The sequence below is a fragment of the Antennarius striatus genome, chromosome 15 (assembly GCF_040054535.1).
Source record: "Antennarius striatus isolate MH-2024 chromosome 15, ASM4005453v1, whole genome shotgun sequence".
In the NCBI taxonomy this organism is placed as follows: Eukaryota; Metazoa; Chordata; class Actinopteri; order Lophiiformes; family Antennariidae; genus Antennarius; species Antennarius striatus.
The window spans coordinates 2408304-2428991 of record NC_090790.1 but is presented as its reverse complement, the minus strand read 5'-3'; the positions used below and the strand labels follow the sequence as shown (position 1 = coordinate 2428991).

Sequence of the window (20688 nt, the reverse complement as noted above, 5' to 3'; positions counted from 1 at the left end):
AAAGACACTGACTCCATGTGGCCTATCTTACACTCTCTCTCTGTGACTCTCTCTTTCTCTGACCCTGTCCTTATCTCCATTGTATTTCTTTTCCACCTGACCAGTCAAGGCAGATTGCTGCCCAAAAGAGTCTTGGTCCTGCCTGGAGTTTCCCCGCCACTGTCGCTTGTGCTCTGGAGGGTTCAGTTGGATTTTTTTGTCACGAGGAGAATCATGGGGCCTACACCACACTTACTACACTATATTTACTCCAAAAAAAGGAACACTGAGGATATAATTATAAGTAATGGTATATTGTTTAAAATGATTAATCCCCCCAAGAAAGTTTTAAAGCCATGCTATGGCATGGTAACCTTTAAAAGAGAAAGACGCAAAAGAGACAGAGTTGGAAGACCAGCAACAAAACAGTCAACTGAAATTCCCCCAAGGCGGCTCTAAATGTGGTCCTACATTATTTATACACTAGAAATATTATATATTTAATCACCCTTTTAATGTAAAGTCCATCACCATTAAGGACCTCATTACCTGCAAAACAAATCATCTTCATGCATCATTGCTGGTGCTGACACATATATACAGTATAGGCCAGATATACCCCACCTATAAGGTAGCATGAATGAAAATAGAAGCATCAACAAAAGGAGTGATGCACGACTTTGATTTCTTTCTTTTTTTTATGGGATTCTGTTGCAGGATGTTTTAATGAACAACAGCAGCACCACAGATTTGTTTTCTAGCCAAAGGAGAGATAAAACTTGGCCGAATAGGTAGAAAAGTCTACCTCAAAAAAGAAACATTCCGATTTTGGATTTGAATGAAGACTTTACAGCCCTAACACTTTTTATAGTTTTTATCATTTTTATAGTCGTTACAATGATCTTAACTTGGACCATGAGTAAAAAGGCACTGGTAACAAGTATAACAAGTATTTCTGGAGTTTTCGCCGCCTGAGCACCGCAGTCTTTTCATCTCAGAACTCAGATCTTTCAGTTTTACAAGGACTGACCTCCTAGATCTTCTTCCTTGTTTTTACTTGACAGCTTTAGTTAAGGGTCTTACATTTTTACCGGTCCACAGATACACTTATAATTAATTGTACTGTGATGTAATAAAACCCACAGAAACCATTTCAATCTTCAGTAATTTCCTTTTGGATTCATATTGTGAGAAACAAACTAGAACTGCAGCATTTCACATCCTGTGGAAAACAGTACCCAAAAGTATAATAACATTTACACAAAACAGAAACCATTAAACACTGACAGTTAATCAGTTTGGTTGAGAAAATTTTATATCTTGGCTCAATGCGTAGATTTATAATTTTAAAAAAAACACAAAAGGAAGATGGGTGGTGGGGGGTTTGGCAGTATACCATGTTGGCTTGAATGAACCACATAGTTAAGACGATAAAATGGCAGTAAATGTCCACGATGGTCACTTGGATGAAAATAATGCAATGTTACCAGCACCACAACCAAGCTAGAGCTTTAGGAAGGTAAATGTAACCTAATCAGCTCTGAATTCTGGTTGTTGGTGATGTAGTTTCTCACTTTGTGACTGAGACCCCAGCTGTCAACTCGGCCATGACACTCATTACATTAGTTCTGATGATTTTATTGCTCAGTCTATTGAAAGACAGTGAAGACATTAAAAATATTTCTACTATTTTTTTTTTCAACTGACGATTGCAGTACTTGTTTTTGGTTTTTTTTGTGAACTCAAAAAGATCTTACAAAGCCTGAGTTGGCTACAGACCATAGAATGGTGAATGTGTCACACACATATTTTGGAGCATCCAATAAAAGTTTTGAAAAACATTCAATGTATTCTCTATAAATAAGGATAAATGCTGAAAAATGCCCTTTTTAGCAGTTTTAAGGAAAGCACACTAGATATTTCCTGTTATCTGGGTCTACACCTTAATATCCTCTCTACGCAGCATCCTCATACCAACTTTCATGAAAAGTCAGAAACTTCATTGGTTTTTTTTTACCTTTCGAACAAACTAACAACAAACACATTGACACATGACCTCAATGGTGGAGTAAATAACCGAAAGCTGTGCTGAAAGTCCTGATTCAGTTACCAGTAAAACTGGTGGGAGGAATCGATCCTCCGTGTTTTCAAAATATGATAGAAATTTGACCACCTGTTCACCTGCCAGCCCTGCCCATCCACACAGAGGTCAGTAAAAGGTGGGTCATAGTCAGACCATCTTGTTGAATAATGACTGTACATAATTGTTTTTAGACCAAGCCCTATTGTAATGATGACGATGATAATGATGATGGTTCTTCCATTTTCCTTTTGTTGAACTGGAGCCTTAGACATCATTTTCTGACAGTTTAGTTGTGGATCTGTTGAGATATTAAACTGGAGCTCACCATCTGAATGGGTAGTGATGCTAATGGCTTCTGAGGGTGTGCCTGGTCCGTAGCGGTTGATCGCCAAAACTCGAACTGTGTACTCTGTGAACTTATTGAGTCCATCCATCTTGTAGTTCAGTCCATTCACCTCCACGCTCTGAACACACATTTAGAGCAGACTGCATTTAATTCCATCACTTTATTTGTAATCCTTTAGAAGCAGAAGTTAGACATTTTTCTTGAATCATGTTGCCATAAAAAGTAGGATTTGCTGATACCAAAATATTGTGATGTTTGTGTGAGTCACTCTTACGGTACTGTTAGAATCAGTAAAGGAGATGTGTGTCTGTTTGACACAGGAAAAATAAACTTTCAATTTTAGTGGTGGTTCTGACCTGTTCCTTGCCAGACGGGCTCTCTGTCCACAGCAGTCTGTAGCCCAACACGGGACCGTTGGGTTGAGTGGGAGGCGCCCAGGTCACCTGGGCAGATGTGGCTGACAGAGCCTCAGCTTTGAGGGCTTCCACCCGGTTAGGAACCTGAACTGTTGGGACACATAGAGAAAATGCCTTGATCACTAATAATGATGCCATACCACCTGTACATCTCCTGTACATCTCCTGTACATCTCCTGTACATCTCCTGTACATCTCCTGTACATCTCCTGTACATCTCCTGTGCATCTCCTGTACATCTCCTGTACATCTCCTGTACATCTCCTGTACATTTCCTGCATTAAACATTTTCTACATCTACGACCAATTTACCATTTTTTAAATGTGTTGTGTTTGCAGACATTTGTCATGCCTTGCATGGGTCGTAGCTACACTAGTATTTAAAGACCAAAGTATAAAGTCAGCATTACCCTCATTCATAGACATGTGCACAGGCCCACAGGAGAGCATGTGCACCACAAGAGAATAGCAACAAGAGTGTGTGGGTTCTCAGTCATCCAAGTCGAAGTAAATGAGGAAAATCAACAAATCAATAGGACTGGGTTGGTTGAAGATGTTTCACCTCTCATCCAAGAAGCTTCTTCAGTTCTAATTGACTGGTAGAGAGTCCACAAACTTCAACTCCTGTTGGAGCAGAAAACAAAAGACCGAAAGCACCAAGACAGTGACTCTTTACCAGTCAGGCAGTACTGACGAAGCCTCTTGGATGAGTTAAGAAATGTCTTCCACCAACCCTAAGCAAGTCCAGTTGATTACTCCGATCTTCTTAATTTACCAACAAGAACTTGTAATCTCTACAGTAGCAGTGTGAGCATTTCTAGTGTTTCAAACAGTACTTGGTATACATTAATTTACCCTCCCTGTGAAATGGTAACACAACTCATCTTTGTTCCAATAGTAAAGAGCTCCCAGGCATTATGTCCCCAGCCATAACTGGATGATTTGCTTTTGGACGTACCCACTACCTGCTAGTGTTTATATCTTGCTGCTGTTGTTTGCAAGACATTGTCAAATCAATGATCAATAACAGTTATTTACTGTGACAGAGGCTTGGAGGCCACTTTTTATGTGGTAGAAACATTTGTTTGTTTGTGTGTGTGTGTGTGTGTGTGTGTGTGTGTGTGTGTGTGTGTGTGTGTGTGTGTGTGTGTGTGTGTGTGTGTGTGTGTGTGTGTGTGTGTGTGTGTGTGTGTGTGTGTGTGTGTTTGTGTGTGTGTGAGTGAGTGAGATAGAGAGAGTGTGTGTCTCACGGTCCGGTTTAGTGGTGACCCTCATGGGAGCAGAACTCTCTCCTGGCCCAACATCATTGTAGGCGATGACTCTAAAGCTGTAGCTCTCCTCTGGTTTTAGGTTGGACACAGTCAGCTCCAAAGACTCTGGCTCTGACACATTCACTGACCGCTCCCTGACATAGGAGGGAAAAAAAATTACAAATATTGTGGTTGACAACTCATAGTTTTCTCATTCATTCTAAATAATATATTAGATTTCTTTCAGCACGGCCTTATTTGTTCGTGGGAATAGGTCCTAGCAAATCACAACCTGAAGTGGAGTTTGCTCTCTCTTGTTGATGCAGCTATGCACACATATCAATACATCTTAATTAAGACTAACAATACTATGTTCCCCTACATCGCCTGCAAACAATACTAATGAGAGAAACTTTTTAAAGGGCCAGGCCTGGCCCCTAACAGAGTACAACCTCAAGTCAACTGCAGAGAATATTACTTGGTTACTTTTCTCCCATGTGGAATGGGAGGAATGTGGGAAGAGAGTTTGCATTATTGTTTTCTACTTCACCCAAGTTCAGAATAAATTCGCACATACAGTGTTGAACGAAATTAATCGAAAAAATATCAAAATCCATTTTCTGAAACAGTTTAAACTTGAAAATATAAAGTAGTTTAATTAATTTCAGTCAACATGCAGCAGCTTCTACCATATCTGCTCAGCATTTAAGAGACCCACATGAAGAAAGTACGTATAGTATATACAGAAAATGAGTAAAATACAACACACAGATACATACAGATACATACCCAAAGGCTCATTAGAAAATGTTGATTTTTAATTTATGACGAAAATGTTTTTTTTTTTTCATTATTTAAAATCCCCATCCAATTGTTGTTCTTCGAAATTGCTTTTGCAGACTCTCACAATCTTTTTCAGACTCAGTTCGATTGATAACATTGAGAAATAACACCAAGTAACCATTCCGTTATTGTATTGGAGAGGTTTGTGTGCCTTAAGGATCCTGGGAGCTATGTTGTCAGGAGCCTTGTACTCCTGGTAGGGTCAATCAAGGCAAACAGGTCTCAGGTGAACGTCCAGAAAAAAGAATGGTTCAGAAGACCTTATGACAAATTGACGAGTGACTCAAGTGACCCTGCCCAGAGGAAACACGGGGCAGGGTGGGATTGGGTGACACTCCAGCTGAGTGTCACTTTGTTGGGGTTTACCCCAGTGGGTGAGAGGTCTCATCCACTGGGGTAAACGCCTTCCTACACCTTAAGGCTGTGGGGGGGGGGGTCTGATTCTTGTTTGTGCGTATGCACAAATAGCAGTTCAGAGTGTTCAGCCTTTTTGTTGTCTCTAAATGGGGTCTTTCATGGGACTCTTGAGGAAGTTCAATGCACAAAACACCTGGAGAGGCGTGATTGGAAGGAATGACCGCCGTGATCTTAACCTGAGTGGCTATATGTTGCTGAACTTCAGTGCTAGTCATGAATTGTCCATCACTAATACAACGTTCCAACACAAGGATGCTCATAAGTGTACTTGGTACTACAGCACCCTGGGTTGGAGGTCAATGATTGATCCAGTGATCATATCATTTGACCTCAGACCATGTGTTTTGGATACTCAGGTGAAGAGAGGGGCAGAGCTGTCAACTGATCACTACCTGGTGGTGCACAAGTAGTGCAGGTGAACTGGGAACGCGCGGAGGAAAACTCTGCAGGCAAGCCCTTCAACTCCCACTTCTGAAGGAGCTTCTCTTGCGTCCCTGTGGAGGCTCAGGACATTGAACCTAAATGGTCAATGTTCTAATCTTCCATCGGTGAAGCTGCAGCTGAAAGCTGTGGTCTCAAGGTCTTGAGTGCATCAAGGGTTGGTAACCCTCGAACACCTTGGTGGACTCCGGTGGTCAGAGAAGCCTTTTGACTGAAGAAGGAGGCTTTCAGGGGCATGTTGTCCCTGGGGACTCCTGAGATAGTCGTAAGGTACTGACAAGCCAGAAGGACTGCATGCTTGGCTCTGATAGGGGTAAAAAATCCAACTACCCCTACTGACCTGCCCTCTGTTTCAGAGGCAGAGCTATACAATTATGGGGGACTTGAATCAGTTTCTCTGGACAAAGTCACCGACGTAGTTAAACAACTTCAGGGTGGCAAAGCCCCGGGTATTGATGAGGATCCCCCTGAAATGCTGAAGAATCTGGGAGTTTAGGGGCTGTCTTGGATGGCACGTCTCTTTAACATTGTCGGGAAGTCTGGGACAGTGCCGAAAGAGTGGCAGACTGGGGTGGTGGTTTTTCTTTTTAAAAAAGGGGATCAGTGGGTGTGTGCCGACTACAGGGGCATCACACTCCTCAGCTTCCCTTCGAAAGTTTACTCCAAGGTGCTGGAAAGGAGGGTCCGGCTGATTGTCGAACCTCGGATTGAGAAAGAACAATGTGGATTCTATCCTGATTGTGGAACAACGGACCAGCTCTTTACCCTTGCAGGGATCTTGGGAGTATGCCCATAAAATCTACATGTGTTTTGTGGACTTAGAACAGGCATACGATGGGGTCCCCAGGGATATACTGTAGGAGGCACTGCAGAAGTATGGGGTGAGGGGGCATCTCCTCAGGCATATCCAATCCCTGTACGCCCAAAGTGAGTAGTGTGTTTGAATTATCAGACTTCAAATTCTCAGTTTGATGGGATAAGGATTGCATCACTGCTTTTTGCAGATGATGTGGTCCTGTTTGCGTCATCAGCCTGTGACCTGCAATAAGTACTGGTCCTGTTTGCAGCCGAGTGTGATGAAGCGGGGATGAGGATTAGAATCATCAAATCTGAGGTTATGGCTCTTGGGAGGAAGCCAGTTGATTGCCTTCTCCAGGAGTTGAAGGAGTGAAGGAGTTGAAGTATCTTGGGGTCCTGTTCACGAGTGAGGGAACAATGGAGCATGAGACTGGACGGAGAATTGGGGCAGCAGGAGCGGTATTGCAGTCGCTTTACTGCACTGTTGCCACAAAGAGGGAGCTAAGCCGAGACGCAAAGCTCTCCATCCACCGTTCAATCTTCATTCCTACCCTCACCTATGGTCATGAGCAATGGGTCATGACCGAAAGAACGAGATCAAAGATACAAGCGGCTGAAATGGGCTTTCTCAGGTGGATAGCTGGTGTCCCCCATAGAGATAGGGTGAGAAACACCTGCTGTTCACGAGGGGCTCAGAGTAGAGTTGTTGCTCCTTGGCTTGGAAAGGAGTCAGCTGACGAGGTTTGGGCATCTGGTACAGATGCCACCAGGGTGCCTCCCTAGGGAGGTGTTTCTGGCACGTCCAGCTGGGAGGAGACCTCAGGACAGACCCAGGACCAAGTGGAGGGATTATATCTCAACACTGGCCAGTGTTGAGATATAGTGTTGGCTCTGACTGGGGTTCCATGCTAAAGCTGCTGCCCCCGTGACCTGACACTGGTTAATGCTGATGAAGATAATGATGATGATGATGAGTTCCATTGATAGACTGTCCAAACCATTTGAAATTGTTTATGATTAGTTTCCCAAACAAAATGTAACTTTAAGTTAATTACAAATGTGTTCAATTATATGTGGAACGGTTCAGTCAAAATGTGAGCACTCTGATGACACCATGTGTGCATTGTTCTCAAGTACAACAGACAAGCCCCTACAAGGGCCCTTTTCATTTTCTGAAAATTAAAGTATTTACATCAGTATAATCCCAGGATGATGGTGGTTAATCCTCAGATTATCTCTGCAGCCTTTCAGTGCTAATCACCAAAGAAACAGTTGTTAGTTTTTTTCATGAAACCATCATATATACTGTGTAGCTGTTGAAGACATTTTTAAATTTGATGCATTCCATGTTGAAATGTTAATTTTGTTTCTTTTGGGTGGTACCTGGGTGTCCTGTGGTTGTTAATGACAAGTCTGGTAACATTTTATGTATGATGAAAATGCCTGCCCACCAGGCGTCTAGTCTAGTTTGGGATTCCATGGGATCTGAACCTATTTACACTGTATTATACTGTATTTACAATGTTAGGGAGGCAAATTGCTGTGTTGGGTTTTTTAACTGCTAAACTCTATTCTTGGGTATTTCTGTGTATACTTCTGTATAACTATATGTGACTGTTTGTGTGTAAGCAGAGGCAAATAATTTCCCTTTGGGATTAATATTCATTCATTCATTCATTCATTCATTCATTCATTCATTCATTCATCCATCCATTCATCCATTCATTCATTCATTCATTTTGATGACAGCTGATAAATACAATGCCAGCATTGATTCATTATGGTTTTGTCTTTTGATTGTATCTGTTCAGAAACACAAAAGCATCAAACATCAACACCTGTCCATTTCCACATTGTCACTGACGCTCAGTTTAGAAAGCAGGGAGAAGAAAAATGTAAAAATAATTTAAAAAAACAGAGTAAAGCATTTCAGTATTTTAGCCAATTAAATGACTGCTGCCAGGAGGGGAAGGAGTCATTTTACTGGAGTCATCAAACATTTTGGCATTTGTACTGCTGGAGTCAGAATACAGCCCAACATGGCATAAACACTGGAAGCAGCCACTGGTGCAGACTTTGAAAGAATTTACTTTTCTTTTTCTAATTCAAAAATTGATTGATGTTTATTTAAGAGCTGACTTCTACTTTGCAAATACTTCACACAAACAAGTTTTCATTGATGTCACCACAATAAAACACGTTCAGCAGTGTAAACTGTAATAGATGCTTAAATCAGAATAAATGAAATCTATATTGACGGTGAGCCAGTAAATCTGAGCCAATTAGGAAAAAGTCTCGATTTTAGTACGGTCATTACATAAAACACATATTTTAGCATGTTTGTGACAGGTTGTGAAATAGAGACAGAGGGAACGCTTTCCCACAGTGATATAATTCATTCATTCATCTTCTTGAAGCAAAGATTGCAATAGGCTCATCTTCAGCCGCTTAACCAAGATATTTGTAATTGTAATAACATGAATGCATTACAACCCTCTGCCCATCGATACCCTCTTTATTTTGTTGCCCCTTTGCCCTCAGGCAGTCTGACTGACCCACTGGTGGATTCTGTAATCTGAAAAGATCTGCAGCATAAAATACACAGAGACTTTGTGCATGAACTTTGCTCAGGTGTGTTTTTGTCTGACAGAAATAAAAAATCACTGGGCAAAATGTGGATACTCAGCCACATATTTTGCCAGTCTATGACTCCCCTTTTTTTGTCCATCTAATTCTGTTTTATTTCTTTTCCATTGTTCTTGTCTTAATTTGTCTATTTTATAGTCAATATATTTCTTGGAAGTCATTACAACAGAGAAAAAATGCATTTTCACTTTCTGTTCTTGCCCTTTCCCTCTCTCCCCCTGCAATCTTTCATTGTCTTTTCTTTTTCATTGTCTCCCCCCCTCCTCTATCATTTCGTGGGAGTTATTAGTGCTGAAAGAACCCATCTCTGTATTTTTCTCCAAGTTATTAGAACTGACAAAACCTCTGCCTCAGTTCCTTGTGAGTCATTAGGACTGACAGACTCTCTCTTTCATATCATTTCATGATAAAACTCCAGTGTCTCTTTTTTGTCCGGCATACCATTCCCAGCCCTAAAGCAGTGCATTCCAGTTTGTCCCTGAGGAAAGAAAGCTTAAAAGCCTGGAAGTGAAAGCTTTCAGCTGGAGCCCCGACTGTCAGAGGTTACCATTTAACATCAGCCGGGGACTCGCCAATATGTCATCCAGAGCGTTTTCTATTAAATTTTTAGAGCTGCAGTGGGTACCATAGCTGTAATGAAATTTTTTTTTTAAAAAGTGTTGTTTTTGACATACTGTTAGCTTGTTCTCTATACCATCAGTGCCTTCACATTTAAACTTACAGTCAATAACATGGGGCTTCATCTTATTATTCATCCACATTCAAGTCAGCAGCTACTTTGGCTAACTCTAGGGTTAGCAATGTCAGCCCTTAGGACAGGCCAATAAAGCTCAGTAACTATTAGATTGTTGTTGGATTTGTGACCTATTTAAAATTAATTGCAGATTTAGATTATGGTCATATCACTATTATTTATTTATTTTTGTTTTGTCTCAGCTGTTACCACTTTCCTCTGTTAAGGTGGTAAAGACTTCACCTGTCTCCCTTGGGTGGTCGGTAGATTATCTGTCAGTAATGTGGCTATCGACATAAGCTGGTACAAAGATGTGGCTTAGGACACAGACATCTTTTTAGTTTTATTGCACCTCTAGGTAAAGGGGACAGAGGAACTAAATATATTACCAACACTTCAGGAGGCAAGAAAATTTAAATTTTGTGGTAAACTCTAGTAGTTGAGCACCTCCAGGTTGCTCCATACAAAACAACCAAACTACCCGTAACTTTTTTGGAAGAATGAAAGAACGACAACATTCTCTGATTATTGACCAAAAGATACAAAAGTTATAAAAATATCTGAAACTCAAAGAAAACAGAACCCCATCTTACCTTTCAACTCCATCCTGGGAATAGTAGATTCCATATGTCTGCACGGCTCCTCCTGTCTCCTCTGGGGGGCGCCAGCTGAGTCGGACAAATCGGCTGGACACAAGGACAGGGACCAGGTCGCGGGGGGCAGAGGGGAGGGCAACGCCTGGGCTGGGGGACACTGGTGGGGGATCAGAGGAGGAGGAGTAAGTCAAGGGGGTGTGAGAAGGATCAGGTGGAAGGTGAGGAGGAAGAGGAGGAGGTGTGTGGGTGGGTCTGTACTGAGTGGGTGTGGCCTCTGTTATTCGTTCATCCAGGGAGAGGGAAGGAAGAGGGGGAGAGCAAGGGACGAGGGCGAGAAGGTGGCGGGGGGGAGGTGCAGGAGGCGGACAAAGGAGGCAGGGCAAATAAAAAAACAGCAGAAGGAAATGACAAATGTGATGGACAGGAAAGTAACGGAAAAGACGTGAAGAGACAAGAAGGAAGAAAAGGAAGAAGAGTGGTAAAGAAGAGCACGGGCAAGAAGAAAACAGCTGAAAATGTTAGTAATCAATCAATCAACAGGCGTTTATCGATATGTGTTGATTGGCTGATATCTAATCTTAAAGAGAAGACTGCTTCCTGCAGTCACATCAGAGAACTGGACATAAGACATGGAGGGGCTTTGTTGATGTTTATTCAGATATTTCAAAAAGTGAATCAAGATGTTGATCCTTTCAGGATGAAAACATGATGATTCTCTTTATGAACACATGAAGGTGGCAGAAAAACTAGTGGCACAAGGTAGAATTTTTGAACAAAAATTCCATTTTATCTATTCAGCAGTCAAGAGATTAGTACAGGTTAGGACACAGTGAATACTACTGAGAAGAGACAAAAGTATAGAAATGAAAGTATGTGCATGACACACTATGTAGAAATACAATATAAAGGCTAGTGTCATTACAAAGATGATTAATTCATTCAGTGCACAGAACCAGTACAACAACTGAGGAATCTCAAAATAAAATGAATCAGGTGATACGTGAAACAAGTGTAAAATGGCTTGTGGTCTTTCCTTGGGAGTCTACTGTATAGTTTTAAGCATCCAGGATGCTGCAGAGCACAGGGGGGCCCACATAATAGTCTGATGTTGCTAATGTCATAAAAGTAGATATAATTATCTCAAACAATAGTTAAACCACATGATGGGTTTGTATGAGGTCAGTTTACAACTCTGTTAGTAGCCTTTTAGCCTTTACCTTTTCTTCATGTATGTCTCTAACATTACGAAAGTGTTGAAGTAAGGAGGCAAACAAAAAAATAATCAATGACTGATTAGCTGGTATTGAGTCAGGCTGGTTGACGATCCAAACAGTTGTTTGGGTAGACGAATGAACCCACAGCTTGGCAGAATGGATTGTTAGGTTTCCCTCTTCCCCTGCCAGTTCTCATTTCCCACCGGTAGCCTCTTAGCTGACCACATGAATTAATTTTAGCTACCAGCCTCTGTCATTGGCCAAAGTAGCAGCTGGGTTTGGCAAAGATACAACCTCTGTTGGTCTCTTGAAGTATGTAATTTGTCTTTTAATCTGCTCCAGTAACAAGGATGTTGACCCAACACTAAATCCACTCTGTAAGATGCTCCATCTTATCCTACTGACAGCAGTAAATCAGAGTACAGATGAAAAAGGGAAAGATGAGCTCTGAAGTTCTCTAGTGTTCTAGTTAAAATCAACCCGGGGTATTATATGAAGTACATAATTTAAAAAACGCTTTGGTGGCAGTATTATTTTTTTATGATCTATGGGTACCTTGGCCAAACAAAATATATCATAAGTTATGACGCGCTCCATGTACAGCAGAAGTGACGCAATCGTAGACATCACTGTGAATCCGTATCAGCGCCATTATATAAACATACAGCAAGCGACACCATAACAAGCCAACATTATTGCATTTATTTAAATTTAAATTGAAATTAAAAAAAAATATGTATCATCAAATCATCTCAACTCATGTCATCATCATCATCATCATCATCATCAGATATGGAAGAGGAGTTCCCTGTGAACCCAGCTGGGGGAGAAATTATCCCCGTGTAATTACCACCCGATGCTATAACTGCATTATAACTGCAAACTATACAAGCCATTATATGATACCAATCAAGGAGATAACCCCCCAAAATCTGAGGTAATTGGTGTAAACTAGTAACAAGCCCTGAGGTAAACAAACCCAATCAATTGACCTGTCTATCACTTTTGATATTATTCACTTTTTGCAAGTGCCATAATCGCATGATAACATTTACACAATACCTCCAGTAGCTCCAGAAATAAGTTAATTATCCACTAAGCCTTGGGAATTCAGAATAAATACTATGGGTTGTCCGAAAATGATCGTACCTCCAAATCTCTTTCCAAATCACCCGGGGTGAAGTGCTCATGGCAGATTCTTGGATCTTTGGTCATTTTGACCCTTTTTAACCTTTGCTTTCCATTGCCCTCCAATATTCCCAGAAGATATTTTGAAGATAGATAGGTTCTTTGTGTCCAACTCCTGTGGTGTTGGAACCTCCATTCACCTCACAGGTAACATGATTTTACCAGATGTATCACTTCATTGATCGTATTATGCTGTAATGGCTACGCTGACTGATGAAGAGACGGGTTTTGTCGATGACTCAAGACCCCAAATGACGTTGCTGCTACAGCACAGATTTTACGGGTTCCTGACACCAAGGATGATGCCAGACATCAGCAATTTGTTTATTTTTATTTTTTCATAATGATAAACAAAATATATATTACTTTACAATGACTTTCCTGTTCCTTTAATGTTAGTCCATGAATAAATTCTGCAGCTGCTCAATATCCAGAAGTTCCACTGTCCTGCTTCCTGGAATCAGTGAAGTGAAAATCTGGAAGATTGCAAACAGCAGTACTATCCGCTCTACCAGGCTGCAAAATATGAGTGAACATATTTATTCAGCAGCATTTTGATGGTTATAAACCTTTATGAATTTCACAAACAGGTGCAGAAAGCTGCATAAAAAATAAAATGACAACAAATCTAAACGTGTTTCTGGTTCAGAAGGCAGTTAGCAGTCATTAAAATACTTTATTTGGATGATCCATTTGATGACAGACTCTCAAGTTAAATCTGACATAAGTACATGTTTTATTCATGCTGTGCCCATATTGTGATTACATCATAATATCCACATTGTATAACCTGTTAAGCTAGCTGGCTTGTCATGAGGCCCAGGCAGTAGCATTACTCTAGAAAACTGATCCAGAACTGATACAACATGTAAAGTGATGGTGGTATGACAGATGGAGATGTGCGGTTGTTGAAGATTGGTGTCAGAAATAGAAATTCACACATGATACAGGTATGTAGTAATATGGACCACCAGAGAGGAGGTGAGGAAATAAGAGAAATGAGCTGTCTCATTGGTAGATAAAGAGGAAGAAGAACTCTGAAGTATGAGTATGATGGTGGAAGAAATTAAAAGAGATGGAAAAATAAGAGGGAAAAGGTGAACACAAGAAGAGGAATAAAGTCAGGAAAAAACCCTCCTACTGTCCTGTCTCTAGATAATGGGATTCAGGGAGCGAAGGGCAGATTTGTTTCTGCTCCATGACCCGGCCAAAAAGGCAAACCGAAGCAGAGCAGTAGAGCATCACTGCCGAAAATTGACGAGTAGGGCAAATAATAGAGTCGGACACAACAGAAAAAGAAGTTGAAACTAATCTGAATACAGTAAGTGCTAAAAAGCGCTCTGCATTCTGCCCGACGACAGATGATACCTGCTTGCACACAAAGACACAAACAGAGGCTGTGTATTTCCCATCTATCTGTCCATTTTCTATAAGCTGCTCTGCATTTATATTGTTTCTGCTGCATGAATGGTCTTGGGGGAGGAGGGGGGGTACGGATAAGAGTATTTCACTGACATTCAAAACATATCCACAACAGCAGCAGCTCTACAGCTGGCCGCAAAAACAATTCTAGCACACTTTAACATTTATACTGGCATATAAACAAAGGGAGATGGGCCACCCAAAAATACTCAATCTGTTTTCTATGTTACATTGACAATGTTAAAGAACAATAAATCAAGGGTTTTCAATCAGTTTGATCAAGTCTATAATTTTCATTAAGGTAGAAGTAAAGAACCAGAGACACTTGATGATCAAGGCCTCTATCAAATCATATTGTAGACAGAAAATGACACACAGATGAGATTTGTTTCAGCCACAAGTAAAACAAACAAACATGTAACATGATCCTAACACCTTATCATGAAGCGAAGCTCCCCCACCCACCCATCCATCCATCCATCCATCCATCCATCCATCCATCCATCCATCCATCCATCCATCCATCCATCCATCCATCCATCCATCCATCCACCCATCCATCCATCCATCCATCCATCCATCCATCCATCCATCCATCTTCAATCACTTATCCGGGGCCGGATCGCGTGGGAAACAGTCTCAGTGACTGAGCTCCTCACCCTATCTCTAAAGGTGCGCCCCCCCACTCTACGGAGGAAACTCATTTCAGCCGCTTGTATCCAGAATCTTGTCCTTTCGTTCACGACCCAAAGCTCATGACCATAGGTGAGAGTAGGAACGTAGATTGACCGGTAAATCCAGAGATTCGTCTTGCGACTCAGCTCCTTCTTCACCACCACAGACCTACAGCGACTGCATCACTGCAGAAGCTGCACCGATCCGTCTGTCAATCTCACGTTCCATCCTTCCCTCACTCGTGAACAAGACTCCAAGATACTTAAACCCCCCCACTTGGGGCAAGGACGCTCCACCGACCTGAAGAGGGCACACCACCCTTTTCCGAGAACCATGGCCTCGGATTTAGAGGTGCTGATCCTCATCCCAATCACGTCCCAGTGCAGCTGAAGGTCCAGGTTTGATGAGGCCAACAGGACAACATCGTCTGCAAAAAGCAGAGATGAGATTCTTTGGTCCCCAAACCGGACCCCCTCCGGATCCTGGCTGCACCTAGAAATTCTGTCCATAAAGATCATGAACAGAACCGGTGATAGAGGGCAGCCCTGCTGGAGTCCAACATGCACCTGGAACAGGTCTGACTTACTGCTGGTAACGCAAACCAAGTTCTGGCTTCGGTCATACAGGGACCGGACAGCCCTCAGGAAAAGGGCCCCGGACCCCATGCTCCTGAAGCACTCCCCACAAGAGGGACACGATCGAATCAAATCAAATCAAACTTTATTTATATAGCACTTTTCATACATAAAAAATGCAACTCAAATTGCTTCACAAGATAAAACGCGATAAAATAATGAAACATACAACAAAAACAAGTGACACATACCCCCCCCCCCCCACACACACACACACAAACATCTGCACACAGTCACATACAGTAAGCAGACTGTTAACATGCCTTCTCCAGATCCACAAAACACATGTGGACTGGTTGGGCAAACTCCCATGAACCCCCCAGCACTCGATGGAGAGTGTAGAGCTGGTCCAGTGTTCCACGACCGGGACCCAAACCGCATTGTTCCTCTTGAATCTGTGGTTGGACTATCGGTCTAATCCTCCTCTCCAGTACCCTGGAATAGACTTTCCCCGGGAGGCTGAGGAGTGTGACCCCCCTATGGTTGGAACACACCCTCTGGTTTAGTTTAACTTAGCTTATCTGGACATGCTATTTGATAACTTTTGTTCGTAATAGAGATCAAGTAACTTCAGTGAATATCTAACAGAGCTGTTAATGATTCTTGATTCTGGATTTTTGAGGGACGTAACGTCAGCATAAATGTATTTAGAAATTGAATGAGTAAAATAAAATGTCTCAAACATTTGGAACTGGTTCTGGGTGTCTGCATTGTTTCCTCATCTGAATTGATCATCTGGTCGTGGTTGTGGTGTCAGTTAATGAGAAACTTTATTGATTTTAAAAAGTTTGAATTTACCATCGACAATATCGGAATTTAGTGGATGTGAGTAAATGTTTCGGTTTACTTTCAGAACATTAGATAATCAGCAAAATGAAAAGAGCTTGTAATATGCAGAATATTATGTTGTTAATTGTTATACGCTAACCAGATGAGACAGCTTAGTGACTTTGAGAATCAGTCAGGTAGAGTAATGAAAATGTTGTAAAACTTCAGTATTTAAAGTATTTAAAAATAAACGATTATAGTGGAAAGTGTTTTCTCTGAAGTACGCTAGCAAATCCATCCAGCCATCCATCTTCTGCACCTTTTTATCCGCTGTGGCGGGTCACAGGGAGCTGGAGCCTATTCCTGCTGACTTAGGGCGCGAGGCGGGGGAAACTCTGGGAACAACTCAGCCTATCTCCAGTTTTGCTCCTGGTTGAGCTTTAAAGTCGACTGATGAACGAAAGACTTTTTTAGTCTAACCTTCTTGAAAGGCGGTACCTTGTATCTCCTTCCTGAGGGCAATAATTGTATTTAACTTAACACATGAAACTAATATTACATGCCTGAAAACTACTACATTGTGACCAGTGGTTTGTAATAAGATCTAGTACAACCCAACAGACTGTTCCATATAGTCAGATAGAGGGGAGGGGGCCATAATAAGACCAATAGCTGGATTTCTTTATTGCTCCTGAGACACAGTGTCATATGGAATGTGTGCTTTCTCATATGTTGTGATGGCTTTGTGTGCGTTTAGTTATAAAGCTGCTCATGACGGTGTGTGTGTGTGTGTGTGTGTGTGTGTGTGTGTGTGTGTGTGTGTGTGTGTGTGTGTGTGTGTGTGTGTGTGTGTGTGTGTGTGTGTGTATATATATATATAATGTTCAGTAAAAGCTCTTTATTACAGTGCAGTAATTCCAGGTGTCTTTCTGGAGGTGTGTAAATCAGCTCAGATGTCATTACTGTAAAAGCAGGACATAAAGGTCTGACATGCAACTTTAAAACTGTCCTCTCCAAAAAAAAACAAAAACAACAACAACAAGCAAACAGAAACACAGCCAGTCTTAAGCAGACTAAAGTGACCTTAGAGAGCTGACGCTCTGGTGAATCAGAAATAACCAGCAGGTCTCTGATAGGAGTTCCCTGTAACATGTAAACACACACATCAGAGTGGAAAGAATAAACTATATATATGTGCAAAGGGTCATCATAAGATGAACCGAGATTCCAGTTGCATCAGACTGACGATGCCCCCCCCCCCCCTCCCCTGTAATGTGTAGTAAAGCTGTTCAGGGATGTTAATGAAAGCTGATGGATGTAATATTTGGTGATATGGATGCTGCCATGAATGATTCCTGTGAGTGAATCCCAGCAAGACACAAGAGACCATTAGAGATGACATGATCAGTGATGCTCCGTCTCCTCAGACCTGGTGGCGTACCTCAGTCATATCAATAGGTTTAAAGAATTGTAGATACCAACTGAGAATTGCTAATACATCTGATAGCATCTGTTCATCTTCCTCACAAGGGCAAATCAAATTTGCTTTTTACGTTAGATAGTAAAATATAAATAGCACATTAATTATTCAATTTTGGCCAAGATGTTCCTTGTCAGTTTTCTCTGACCTTTGAACTTTAAGTTCTAGGAATTCTGTCCTTAATGTCAAGCAAAAATTCCTTTGAGGTGTCAGAATTATATAGAAAAAGATGGCAGGTCCAGTTCATCTGGATCTGAAGCATAAGAACCAATGACATTGTGGTTTGTGCTGCTGGGACTGGATGCCGTTTAGAGTAATTATGAAACTAACATCAGTACTCTAGTGGCATTGTTGCTGCTGCAGCCAATTACATGTAGGACTGACACAGTAATTACATTTCAGCTGACTTTGCAAGAAAGAAACTGTGATTAACAATTAATGCACTGCTCATTTTATCCCATCATGAAATAGCAAGTCTAACATTCACAGTTGAATAATAAAAAATACTGTACATCTTATATGGAGAGGAAAAAAACATTTCTTGGCACTCTTATGGTTTTATTGAGTTTCCCATCTAAAAGTATTACTAGCCAGTCAACTGGATCACTTTGTGAAAGTCACCCACAGAACCACTAGGTTCTGGACCCAGAACTTGGTGGATCTGTGGATGGTTTCATGGACTTGTGGTATCAGCAGTTTGACGGCTACAATACGCACGGAAATTTAATGCCTAGCCTAGAAGTTGTCCAGTGCCCTCTCCTGTGGCTCACAGCCAAGGCATCCACAATGTTCACTTCCAGTACTTTCTGGTCACATTTTTAAACAGTCAGTGGTTGTAAAACTGATTTTATTCTCCAATCACAATAAGCGCCACTAGCTGACATTATTAATGATTACCAGAAAAATCCACACCATGTAATAATGATGGAGATGAGACATTTCTGTTTCAGCCAGCTGTTTTACAGAGTCATTATGAGACTATTTCTTATGCTACAATAAGATTGCACTGATATTTCGGTGTCTGATCAAAAGGATCCATTTCCTGGAAGCTTGGAGGGATCAGAGGGCGTTTTAGCAGTGTTACCTGTAGTTCAGAGATTTTGCTTTAAGCCACAGGAGTGACTTAAAGAATTAAGACAAACTCCTCAGTGATCTTCACTGTCAGATGTCGCAGACTGTATGACTAAATTCAACCGTCTTTATCTCATTCATCATGCTTTTGCCACAGACATGAGGCTCAGTTTTTGAGCAGATGTTCTGCCTTCATTGCTTATGTCATTCTGCATTTGAATACCTCATGTTTTGAATAATTATACTTCTGAAGGCAAGATAAAAATGGAACATAGCAGAGAGTTTGACTTCTTAGAGTTGCCTAAAGCTTTACAGGTGTGATAAACATAAAGACCAGACAGTACACCGGAAAACAGGAAAAATATGAGATGCATCTTTCGATACCAACTGATTTTTGATGTAAAATGAATTTGACAGCACAGGTAGTCCTCAACATACGAACATAACTGGTTGCAAGAGCTTGAACGCTATAATTACCATTTGAGGTCATTTTAATGTCACTACTACTCTAAATATGAAAGTACTATTACCTAAGAAACAAATACAAGACAAGAAAACAACGCATAATACAATAAAATACAGGTTGATTCAAGTTAAGTTGTTCTCGATTATACATCAGGTTTCGAAAAAAATACTATACTGTACATAAAAATGTCAGGTTTACATCATTTCACTCGAATAAATGACTGTTGGCCACAAAATATTGGATTCTTACAATCACTTGAAAACCTCTAAAAGCACATAACATGGGGCCTGCTCCAGTGAGGGTTGTGGTAGATATTCAGGAAAATAGTGGTGGCACGCGTTCGTTCAAAACTGTGAATGTTCGTAAGTTGAATGTTCATAAGTTGAGGACTACCTACATTTTACATATCACTACCTTGTGACTGTCTTTGGACTTTGAAACACACAGATGGTTTTATGGGGTTTTTTATATTGTTTGGTGGCATCCCCAGTAGATAGAGCAATGTTGTGCGCTGACACGTTCATGACTTTGAGTTCACAATTTGTTTATTTGAAATATTATATACCATAATGATTACCTAGAGGAAATCAATGTCACACTCTAGTGTTAGTAATTCACACATGCATATATTAGTGTGTTGCAGGCCCTGAAGACACACGCACAGGGGGCCTATTAGCCCTACAAACGTAATAAAGAATTGCCGTTTTAAATGTAATAATCCCAAAAACGTAATACCTAATTTCCCACAAACATAATAAATATTACGTTTGTGGGGCTAACAGGGCCTGTAGGCATGCAGGGGGTGGTAGAGTGGCGGGCAGCTCCTTTGTGGTGCGCCCAAATGAGCAACTTGTAGTGGGGGTGGCGCCTCGCTCGCTCAAGGGTGCCTCGGCAGTGCTCCAGAAGTGAGCTGACACCTCCTTCTGTCAGCTCACACTCCGGGTGTTTTTTGGGGGGGAGCGGGAGCAGGCATCGAACCGCTGATCTCGGATCTCGGACGAGCCGCTGTACTGCTGAGCCGCTGCAGACCCATCATGAAATTATGAAACATTTACAACCAAACCTACTGAATGCATTATTTCCATCACGGTGACTCATTGTTGATAATCCTGCAAATGAAAGAGGAGCTGCTGACATCCAGAAATAATCCATGAGCTGCAAATAGAATGTAATTATCCTTTCTGCTGTAAACAAACACATGTATGCAGTCTGCTGGAATCC

General features: G+C 41.3%; 1 protein-coding gene across 1 annotated transcript in view; it reads right to left on the bottom strand.

Moving 5' to 3' along the window:
• Positions 1-20688, bottom strand: part of dcc (DCC netrin 1 receptor) — a 248505-nt gene that overhangs the window by 101328 nt on the left and 126489 nt on the right. The window contains exons 8-11 of the mRNA XM_068335320.1: positions 10546-10705; positions 4075-4229; positions 2765-2913; positions 2388-2526 (exon numbers count right to left, since the gene is read on the bottom strand). Coding sequence (XP_068191421.1) covers positions 2388-2526; positions 2765-2913; positions 4075-4229; positions 10546-10705 — 603 coding nt within the window. The remainder of the gene's footprint in view (positions 1-2387; positions 2527-2764; positions 2914-4074; positions 4230-10545; positions 10706-20688) is intronic.